General features: G+C 37.7%; 1 protein-coding gene across 1 annotated transcript in view; it reads right to left on the bottom strand.

Annotated features, from left to right (window-relative positions):
• LOC147021424 (leukocyte elastase inhibitor-like) overlaps positions 1–13238 on the bottom strand; it is a 28388-nt gene that overhangs the window by 6573 nt on the left and 8577 nt on the right. The window contains exons 2-3 of the mRNA XM_085891349.1: positions 9516–9659; positions 8909–9026 (exon numbers count right to left, since the gene is read on the bottom strand). Coding sequence (XP_085747475.1) covers positions 8909–9026; positions 9516–9659 — 262 coding nt within the window. The remainder of the gene's footprint in view (positions 1–8908; positions 9027–9515; positions 9660–13238) is intronic.

Genomic DNA, 13238 nt, shown 5'->3' with positions numbered 1-13238 from the left:
AATACATTATTAAAAACACCTCACTAATACATGATTAAAACACCTCACCGACACATGATTAAAAACACCTCACGAATACATTATTAAAAACATCTCACTAATACATGATTAAAAACATCTCACTGATACATGTATAAAAACACCTCACTGATACATTATTCAAAACATCTCACTGATACATTATTAAAAACACCTCATGATTAAAAACATCTCACTGATACATTATTAAAAACACCACATGATTAAAAACATCTCACCAATACATGATTAAAAACACCTCACTAATACATGATTAAAAACACCTCATGATTAAAAACATCTCACTAATACATTAAAAACACCTCACTGATACATGTATAAAAACACCTCACCGATACATGTATAAAAACACCTCACCGAAACATTATTAAAAACACCTCACCGATACATGATTAAAAACACATCACCGATACGTTATTAAAAATACCTCACTGATACATTATTAAAAACACCTCACCGATAAATGATTAAAAACACCTCGCCAATACATGATTAAAAACACCTCACTGATACATTATTAAAAACACCTCACCGACACATGATTAAAAACACCTCACCGATACATGATGAAAAACATCTCACCGACATTATTAAAAACACCTCACCGACACATGTATAAAAACATCTCACTGATACATGTATAAAAACATCTCATCAATACATGATTAAAAACACCTCACAAATACATGATTAAAAACACCTCACTGATACATGTATAAAAACACCTCACCGATATATTATTAAAAACACCTCACCGATACATTATTAAAAACACCTCACCGACACATGATTAAAAACATCTCACTGATACATGTATAAAAACATCTCACTGATACATGTATAAAAACACCTCACCGATACATTATTAAAAACACCTCACCGATACATGATTAAAAACACCTCACCGATAAATGATTAAAAACACCTCACCGATACATGATTAAAAACACCTCACCGATAAATGATTAAAAACACCTCACCGATACATGATTAAAACACCTCACTGATACATTATTAAAAACACCTCACCGATACATGATTAAAAATATCTCACCGATACATTAAAAACACCTCACATATACATTATTAAAAACACCTCACCGATACATTATTAAAAACACCTCACCGACACATTAAAAACACCTCACATATACATTATTAAAAACACCTCACAGATACATTATTAAAAAGACCTCACCGATACATTATTAAAAACACCTCACAGATACATTATTAAAAACACCTCACCGATACATTATTAAAAACACCTCACCTATACATTCTTAAAAACATCTCACTGATACATGATTAAAAACACCTCACTGACACATGATTAAAAACACCTCACTGATACATGATTAAAAACACCTCACTGATACATGATTAAAAACATCTCACTGATACATGATTAAAAAAAATACCTCACCGATACATGATTAAAAACACCTCACTGATAAATGATTAAAAACACCTCACTGATAGATGATTAAAAACATCTCACTGATACATGATTAAAAACACCTCACTGATACATGATTAAAAACACCTCACTGATACATGATTAAAAAAAACACCTCACCGATACATGATTAAAAACACCTCACTGATACATGATTAAAAACACCTCACTGATACATGATTAAAAACATCTCACTGATACATGATTAAAAACACCTCACTGATACATGATTTAAAAAACACCTCACCGATACATGATTTAAAAAACACCTCACTGATACATGATTAAAAACATCTCACTGATACATTATTAAAAACACCTCACTGATACATTATTAAAAACACCTCACTGATACATTATTAAAAACACCTCATGATTAAAAACATCTCACTGATACATTATTAAAAACACCTCATGATTAAAAACATCTCATCAATACATGATTAAAAACACCTCACTAATACATGATTAAAAACACCTCATGATTAAAAACATCTCATCAATACATGATTAAAAACACCTCACAGATACATTATTAAAAACACCTCACCGATACATTATTAAAAACACCTCACCGATACATTAGTAAAAACATCGCACTGATACATGATTAAAAACATCTCACTGACACATGATTAAAACACCTCACTGATACATGATTAAAAACACCTCACCGATACATTATTAAAAACACCTCACCGACACATGATTAAAAACATCTCACTGATACATGTATAAAAACACCTCACTGATACATTATTAAAAACATCTCACCGATATATTATTAAAAACACCTCACGAATACATTATTAAAAACACCTCACTAATACATGATTAAAAACATCTCACTGATACATTATTAAAAACACCTCATGATTAAAAACATCTCACTGATACATTATTAAAAACACCTCACCGACACATTATTAAAAACATCTCACCGATATATTTTTTAAAAAACCTCACGAATACATTATTAAAAACACCTCACGAATACATTATTAAAAACACCTCACTAATACATGATTAAAACACCTCACCGACACATGATTAAAAACACCTCACGAATACATTATTAAAAACATCTCACTAATACATGATTAAAAACATCTCACTGATACATTATTAAAAACACCTCACCGACACATTATTAAAAACATCTCACCGATATATTTTTTTTAAAACCTCACGAATACATTATTAAAAACACCTCACGAATACATTATTAAAAACACCTCACGAATACATTATTAAAAACACCTCACTAATACATGATTAAAACACCTCACCGACACATGATTAAAAACACCTCACGAATACATTATTAAAAACATCTCACTAATACATGATTAAAAACATCTCACTGATACATGTATAAAAACACCTCACTGATACATTATTCAAAACATCTCACCAATATATTATTAAAAAACACCTCACTAATACATGATTAAAAACATCTCACTGATACATTATTAAAAACACCTCATGATTAAAAACATCTCACTGATACATTATTAAAAACACCTCATGATTAAAAACATCTCACCAATACATGATTAAAAACACCTCACTAATACATGATTAAAAACACCTCATGATTAAAAACATCTCACTAATGCATTATTAAAAACACCTCACTAATACATGATTAAAAACACCTCACTGATACATGTATAAAAACACCTCACTGATACATGTATAAAAACACCTCACCGATACATGTATAAAAACACCTCACCTATACATTATTAAAAACACCTCACTGATACGTGATTAAAAATACCTCACCGACATTATTAAAAACACCTCACCGACACATGTATAAAAACATCTCACTGATACATGTATGAAAATATCTCATCAATACATGATTAAAAACACCTCACTAATACATGATTAAAAACACCTCACTGATACATGTATAAAAACACCTCACCGATATATTATTAAAAACACCTCACCGATACATTATTAAAAACACCTCACCGACACATGATTAAAAACATCTCACTGATACATGTATAAAAACACCTCACCGATACATTATTAAAAACACCTCACCGATACATGATTAAAAACACCTCACTGATACGTTATTAAAAATACCTCACTGATACATTATTAAAAACATCTCACCGATACATGATTAAAAACACCTCACCGATAAATGATTAAAAACACCTCACCGATACATGATTAAAACACCTCACCGATACATTATTAAAAACACCTCACCGATACATGATTAAAAATATCTCACCGATACATTAAAAACACCTCACATATACATTATTAAAAACACCTCACAGATACATTATTAAAAACACCTCACAGATACATTATTAAAAACACCTCACATATACATTATTAAAAACACCTCACATATACATTATTAAAAACACCTCACCGATACATTATTAAAAACACCTCATCGACACATTAAAAACACCTCACATATACATTATTAAAAACACCTCACAGATACATTATTAAAAAGACCTCACTGATACATTATTAAAAACACCTCACAGATACATTATTAAAAACACCTCACCGATACATTATTAAAAACACCTCACCTATACATTATTAAAAACATCTCACTGATACATGATTAAAAACACCTCACTGACACATGATTAAAAACACCTCACTGATACATGATTAAAAAAAATACCTCACCGATACATGATTAAAAACACCTCACTGACACATGATTAAAAACACCTCACTGACACATGATTAAAAACATCTCACTGATACATGATTAAAAAAAATACCTCACCGATACATGATTAAAAACACCTCACTGATACATGATTAAAAACACCTCACTGATACATGATTAAAAACATCTCACTGATACATGATTAAAAACACCTCACTGATACATGATTTAAAAAACACCTCACCGATACATGATTTAAAAAACACCTCACTGATACATGATTAAAAACATCTCACTGATACATTATTAAAAACACCTCACTGATACATTATTAAAAACACCTCATGATTAAAAACATCTCACTGATACATTATTAAAAACACCTCATTATTAAAAACACCTCATGATTAAAAACACCTCACTAATACATGATTAAAAACACCTCATGATTAAAAACATCTCATCAATACATGATTAAAAACACCTCACAGATACATTATTAAAAACACCTCACCGATACATTATTAAAAACACCTCACCGATACATTATTAAAAACATCTCACTGATACATGATTAAAAACACCTCACTGACACATGATTAAAAACACCTCACTGATACATGATTAAAAACACCTCACCGATACATTATTAAAAACACCTCACCGACACATGATTAAAAACATCTCACTGATACATGTATAAAAACACCTCACTGATACATTATTAAAAACATCTCACCGATATATTATTAAAAACACCTCACGAATACATTATTAAAAACACCTCACTAACACATGATTAAAAACATCTCACTGATACATTATTAAAAACACCTCATGATTAAAAACATCTCACTGATACATTATTAAAAACACCTCACCGACACATTATTAAAAACATCTCACCGATATATTTTTTAAAAAACCTCACGAATACATTATTAAAAACACCTCACGAATACATTATTAAAAACACCTCACTAATACATGATTAAAACACCTCACCGACACATGATTAAAAACACCTCATGAATACATTATTAAAAACATCTCACTAATACATGATTAAAAACATCTCACTGATACATTATTTAAAACACCTCACCGACACATTATTAAAAACATCTCACCGATATATTTTTTAAAAAACCTCACGAATACATTATTAAAAACACCTCACGAATACATTAAAAACACCTCACTAATACATGATTAAAACACCTCACCGACACATGATTAAAAACACCTCACGAATTCATTATTAAAAACATCTCACTAATACATGATTAAAAACATCTCACTGATACATGTATAAAAACACCTCACTGATACATTATTCAAAACATCTCACCAATATATTATTAAAAAACACCTCACTAATACATGATTAAAAACATCTCACTGATACATTATTAAAAACACCTCATGATTAAAAACATCTCACTGATACATGATTAAAAACATTTCACTGATACATGATTAAAAAAACACCTCACCGATACATGATTAAAAACACCTCACTGATACATGATTAAAAACACCTCACTGATACATGATTTAAAAAACACCTCACTGATACATGATTTAAAAAACACCTCACTGATGCATGATTTAAAAAACACCTCACTGATACATGATTAAAAACATCTCACTGATACATGATTAAAAAAAACACCTCACTGATACATGATTAAAAACACCTCACTGATACATGATTAAAAACACCTCACTGATACATGATTTAAAAAACACCTCACTGATACATTATTAAAAAAACACCTCACTGATACATGATTAAAAACACCTCACTGGTACATTATTAAAAAAACACCTCACTGATACATTATTAAAAAAACACCTCACTGATACATGATTAAAAACATCTCACCGATACATGATTAAAAACATCTCACCGATACATGATTAAAAACATCTCACCGATACATGATTAAAAACATCTCACCGATACATGATTAAAAACATCTCACCGATACATGATTAAAAACATCTCACTGATACATTATTAAAAACACCTCACTGATACATTATTAAAAACACCTCACTGATACATGATTAAAAACATCTCACTGATACATTATTAAAAACACCTCACTGATACATGATTAAAAACATCTCACTGATACATGATTAAAAACATCTCACCGATACATGATTAAAAACATCTCACCGATACATGATTAAAAACATCTCACCGACACATGATTAAAAACACCTCACTGCCATGGTATTAAAAACACCTCACTGCCATGGTATTAAAAACACCTCACTGCCACATGATTAAAAACACCTCACTGCCATGGTATTAAAAACACCTCACTGCCATGGTATTAAAAACACCTCACTGCCATGGTATTAAAAACACCTCACTGCCATGGTATTAAAAACACCTCACTGCCATGGTATTAAAAACACCTCACTGCCATGGTATTAAAAACACCTCACTGCCATGGTATTAAAAACACCTCACTGCCACATTATTAACAAGAAGGTATATACAGAATTGTGCTACTCCATAGAAAACAGCATCCTGGTTGCCATGGCAACCACTTTTGTTGACGAACGTTTGTAGCGACACACCATCTCCACAGGGTGTACCATGTCCGATATGTCCCAAATATGAAACGTGAAAGTTGAAAATTTTGGGAGTTAGAGTGCGGACAGGAACGGGCAGACGACGGGTATCACATAATACGCCCCGATATATATATATATATATATATATATATATATATATATATATATATATATATATATATATATATATATATATATATATATATATATATATATATATATATATATATATATATGTACATATATATATATATGTACATATATATATATATGTACATATATATGTACATATATATGTACATATATATGTACATATATATGTATATATGTACATATATATGTATATATATATATAGATATATATATATAGATATGTACATATATATATATATATATATATATATCGGGCGTATAAAAAGTAACCCTGGCCAGGCCATGCCACACTACAACACTGAACTTGGGATGCAGAAGATGGATGGTTATTCTTCCAATAGTTCCGTTGGTGGTGCAATTCGGTGGTCAGGCAAGGTGGTTGTTATTGTAAATCCCTCCTCTTTGTAATCCCTCGATTTTACATAAATCTAAAGTATGAAAACACTCCAACAGTCCTGCATTAAAGGTGGAAGTTTTCCGTTCCGCATGTAGAATCTTCATGAATTTGTGCTTTTGGGAGTTCCAAAATGGCAGCTCTGATGCCACTTCAGGGTTCACAAACGCAAGCCACGGCTTTCTCGACATGAATAACTCGGAAATTCGCCAAAGTCACAGTTACTGTCTAATGGTGTTGATCATGTGGAATAGCCAGAATGATTGAAATCATTTTGACAGAGATGGGAATTCTGATGGCTGATTTATCCTTCCTCGTAATTACTCCTTCCTGTGGGAAGCATGAAGTGCTGAAATGGAGTTATCGGACAATTTCTGACTCTTCGTAATGTTTTTGTTGATATTCATTTACGCCATCACAATGCACACATGGGTAATTCTCAAATAGCATGGGGGTGTCCCATAAGTTTTGGTGGGATTGTGTATGCTAACACTTGTGGAACTTTTCTAACTCTTGATGTATGGTGTAGCTAGTTTTTCGACATAAGTTGTTGGCGGTAAGCTGGTGTTGCACAATTACATTTCAGTAATTAAGAGTTACATGAACCAAATGTGACCCCATTTTGTAACGAGTGTCAATCTACAGCTTGCTGAAAGACTTCAGTCCTTTGAAGTCCAGATGCAGGAAGCAAAGAGGACTCTCATCCTTTTGTACAGCACAACCATCTTGTACATGACTATTCCAGCCTGGAATTACTGCAATAACATTTTCACAGAAGTTTACTGCAATGATCTTTTTTTTTTAATGTGCATGTTCATTCCTTGTGAAATTGAAGATCCACAAGTATAGTGATTGGTCTGGTATGTGATTCTGTCTGTCTGTCTATCGCCTACAGGTCACAATTTTCAACCGATCTTCACAAAAATTCATGAAATGGTGAAGTTTATCACAAACAAGGAAGAAGCCTATTAATTTTGAGGTGAAAAGGTCAACATAGGCCAAAGGTCAACTTTGGTGACTTTCTAAAATCCTCAATTTTCATCTGATCGAGTTGATATTTGAAGAGGATTTGCATATCAGGTCACTGAATCCAACCACCAACTATTTTTATGGGCAAATTTGTTTGAGGGATTTCGCAAGTCGTGTTATCCACATGACGTCTTTTGGGTGGTCGCTGGACTACCCTTATTCTCAGGTTTTCCGTCTGTTTGTTTGTAATGGACAGCTCTGGAGGACAGAGGAGTCAACCGATTTTGATGAAACTTGACTGGTAGGTTCATACCAGGATCGAGTAGTATGCTTTTGAGCACCGTTGCTATGGACGCCACCGTTGCCTCGCACAGGAATTTGAAATTTTTGAAAAAAAAAAATCCGAAATTTTTTTTTTTTCGAAAATCAAAAATCGGCTTCCGCGCTTTTATGCGCACTATAATCAACCTCTGTCAAAAAATTTCAGCCCGATCCATCAAAAACTGTATGACAAGTATGCAATTATATAGCGACCACCCATGTCGCCTCCCGGCTTGTCTTATTTATTTGTTTGTTTGTTCCCCCCAATAACCATTTATTTTCTAAAAGTGGTTAATTGATTTCCTACCAGCTGTCTGCTCTAAAACCCAGTTATTGATCTTCAGTCGGGAATCCTCCGGTGCTTTCACAAAGTCCACAGGTGTCAGCTCTGCCCGATAAAGCTTGAGGGTGGTTTCCAAGAAGTCCTGCAGGTGCCAAGAACAGTATATGGTTCATAATGAGGAACAACTTTGTGAATCGTGACAATCTGTAGTTTATCGAGTGAAAATTGCCAAAAATCTTTCACGAAAAGGCTTGAATTAACTTGAGCCACTTAGAGTTCACAACCTGGACTAAAACAGAGCACATTATCCTTAATTATGCATTTCTGGTCTGATTGCTGGCATCACCTAATGCATGTTACTTCCAGAATGAGTTTTAAAATTGATTCATTAAATCAATAATTGAGAATCACAAATGTTCAAATGATCTTTCATTCCTCTTCTTACCACAACTAGTCTATTATGCAAAGGCCCAGTTGTGGTCCGAAGGGTAATGGATGAATGAAGTCTTGCGATAATGGAGGAAGTTATTTGGGAGATAAATGAAGATGAGGGAAAGCCCTCTCAGTAACTTCAGGATCACTAAACACTCTTAACACACCAGGAGACATGGCATGCCCTCTACCGTCGTACCTTTTGGAAAGTGAAGGCCTCGTGTCCATACAGGCGATTGGCCATGTGTAGAGCGTATTTCGCATGTTGAGCATTCACAACATCGTGTAGTTGGAGATAGCTCTTGTGCAGTGTATCACCACTCTGGTCTTCAAAGTGCAGCACCTTGATATAGAAAGAGACTTTAGTTACATGAGCTCATGACAAATATTGGTGCTGCACAAATACGCAAAGATTACAAAGGCAATCATAAAGGCCTGTGTGGAGGAGCAGGTTCAACGGTTTTTAATCACATTCTTCTTATTTATTTTCGAGTTCGTGCACATATTCCTCGAGTGGTTATTCATGCAAATCTTTCCATAAATGGTAATTTATGATGGAAAAATACTTCAAATAGAAAACGAGCATAGTCTTGGATCAAGATTAGGATGGCATTACTGGCAGGGGGGGAAAAGGTCTTGCATTTGGCTTCGCAGCACAGACCGCAGGAACAACGAGACTCCACCTGGAACAAATTCATGATCACTTTTGGGTTAGCACGTCATTTGTCTTTTTTTTTTAGATACGCATACTTTGGGAGGACGTGTGCAAAATAAAATAATAAATGAAGATAATGGGGTCGATTTTGAAAAGAGAATTAAGGATAAGAGTTGGGGAAGGGAGTTGGATAAAGCAGGCATATATGTGAGTGAAAGTAAAAAGTAAATAATAAATTTTAAAAAGAAAATCCTGTAAGAAAGAATGTAATCGCTCATCTCAACACAAAATTAGTGATGTGCGTGGGCAGAAAAACAAGTCAAAAGAAGGAGGAAATAAAATGCCTCAAATGGTGATTGATCCATCGTGGAGAGAAGAGGAGCGGAGCTCCGACGAAGGGTAAGGCTCGAAACGTCAGCTTCCCTTCTCTCCACGGTGGATTACTCACCATTCAGGGATGGATTAATTATGGGTGTGTTGGGCCCGGCTGTAACCCAACCATGGGACCCTCCTACTCCCAATCCCATAGTAATGGACGTCGGTGAGCTGAAGCACAATGTACTATGTTAATGAAACATGAGGTCAAAGTCAGGTGTCGATAACAGGATGTTCTTTTTTTGTATACCTTGTTGAGGCTCGTATGATAGCTAACACACAACACACACCATGGGGACATGAGACAAGAGGGGTGGGAGTGGGAGGGACAAAACAGTGGGGAACAGAGACATTAGGAGATCTGTGGAAGGGAGAGGGATGGGACGGGAACATGGGGAAGAGAAGATGGACATCACAGGGACTTTCAGGAAGGAAAGCAGGGGAATTGAAGGAAGTGGGCTTTGGTGGATTATCGGGGGTAGAAAAGATCGAGGATTTGGATGGTGGGGTGGGGTGATAAGAGGTGGTAGTGAACAGCTGTTTTGAAAGCCAAGGGTGGGAAGAATGGGAAAGAATAGAGTGAGGGAGTTTATTCCAAATGTGGGAAAAAAGAGGAATGAAAGAATGAAGGTGAGCAGTCATTCGTGATTTTGGTAGTTTTACCAGAAGGGGGTTGTTAGCGGACCTTGAGCGCACTGTAGAAATGTGGTGGGGACAAATCGCAGAGGGGGGGGCAAGGCTGGAGAGGAGACGGTAGAAGACAAACACCACCGACCAACCTGCGGTGATTGAGTGAGAGGCCCAAAGACTCAGCTTCATTGCGGGAGATGCTGATGATCCTAAATGCCCTGGTTTCGACAGCGTGAAGCCGAGAAAGGTGGGAGGTGTGCTGTATCACGTGATTGGGTTTTCGTATATCATGCCTCGCCCACTAGGGGTGGCAGGAATGTACTTCTGGTCACGCAATAAAGCGGAGTTGTTGCTGGCACGCTTGCTTCTCATGTTCCAATGCACCTCGTACACTCTAGTTGGCTGACGAGGATGATTGAAAACGGACATGTGCCCGTTTTCGTCGGAGACGACTTCGAATTGTTTTCGGAGCAATTGGGATGCTATTTCCACACGAATGATGTGGTCGACGAGAGCAAACAGAAGTCGATCTTGCTCGCTTCGCTTTCGGTGGAGCATTATCGACTACTGAGTGATTTGGTGGCGCCGGACAAGCCCCGTGATGACGGGCTGTCGTTTCGGGACATTGTGGAGAAGATGAAAGCACACATGGCGCCGGAGAAGTCATTACAGCTCGCTCGATACCAGTTCGATCACCCCTCGAAAGGGGCAGAGGAACGAGTCGCTGATTTCGTGGCGCGGGTTAAGCATTCTTCCGTGGCCTGCAAGTTCGCGGCGGGGGAGCGTCTAGCGGGGCTCAGAGATCATTTTATTGCTGGTTTACAAGATGCGAAGATGGTTTCAGCGGTTCTACGGCTGAAGGGTGAAGCCATTACATTCGACTCGGCGGTCAGCACGGCTACAGCGGTCGAACAAACTCGCGGGGATGTTCGAGCCATCACCGGCCACGCGGGGTCGCGAGCACCCCGGGACGCACGCTCGACCTTCGGTGCGCGTCGGACGTCGCAGCGCGGCTGCACGTGCGGTGAATTGGCCCCGCGGACGTGTTTGGGATGCAGAGGTCGACACCTGCGCCGTGCGTGCCCGTATAAAGGCAGCGTGTGTTTGAATTGTCACAAGGTGGGTCATCTGAAGCGTGTGTGCCGTGGGGCGCCGGCCACCGTTAGGGTCATGGACGGCGATGTGCGAGGCGACCCGGGGCGGAACCGACGGCCGTTGATGGGCCTGTTTTCAATTGGCCCGGCGGCGGCGCGCCCGATGACGGTGGAAGTCGAAGTGAACAAAACGCCGATCACGTTCCAGGTCGATACGGGAGCGGCTGTGTCGATCATCGGCGAACAGACCGCGCGTAGACTCAACGGCCTGAAGCTTATCATGTCCAACCTCACGCTGTTCACGTACACCTGCGAGAAGATAACGCCAGTCGGGATGGCAGACGTGTCGGTGCGGTACCAAGGCCAGGTCGCCACGCTTCGGGTGTACATCGTGCAGGGGAGGGGACCGTCTCTCCTCGGCCGAGATTGGCTGGCCCGTATCAGGCTAGACTGGGCCGCAGTTCACCTTGTGCAACCCGTGCCGAGCCGGTGGGAGGATCAGTTGGAGAAGATTCTTCAAAGACATCAAGGTTTGTTTTGCGACGACCTTGGGAAACTCAAGGGCATGGAGGCAAATCTCTTCCTGAAGGAGGGGGTGGTTCCTCGTTTTTGTAAACCACATCTGGTGCCGTATACCCTGCGGGACAAGGTCAAGGGTGAACTGGATAGGCTGGAGGCCTGTGGAGTGATCGAACAGGTGTCGTACTCAGATTGGGCCACCCCGGTCGTCACGGTGCTGAAACGGAATGGAGACGTCCGATTGTGCGGGGACTTCAAATCCACGGTTAACCCGGGGCTCAACGTGGAGCAATATCCACTGCCGTCAATTGATGAAATATATGCACGATTGGCGGGGAGTCGATACTTCACAAAGCTAGACCTACGTGATGCATATTTTCACCTGGCGATGGATCCTGGGAGTAGCGAGCTTTTGACAATCAACACGTGTCAAGGACTCTATCGATATACCCGACTCTGTTTTGGGATTGCTCCGGCCCCAGCCTTGTGGCAGAAAGCCATGGATCAGGTTTGCATTGGCCTGACCGCTCAGACCTACCTGGATGATGTGCTCATTGCGGGGAAAACGGCGGACGAGCACCTTGTGAACATTGCCCAAGTGCTGACAAAGCTAGAAGCGTGTGGCCTGCACTTGAACAGGGACAAGTGC

Source organism: Eptatretus burgeri, chromosome 8, assembly GCF_056783735.1.
Source record: "Eptatretus burgeri isolate ZD-2024b chromosome 8, Ebu_testis_v1, whole genome shotgun sequence".
NCBI lineage: Eukaryota > Metazoa > Chordata > Myxini > Myxiniformes > Myxinidae > Eptatretus > Eptatretus burgeri.
The sequence above is the reverse complement of the archived record's forward strand: the minus strand, read 5'-3'. Positions and strand labels throughout refer to the sequence as shown.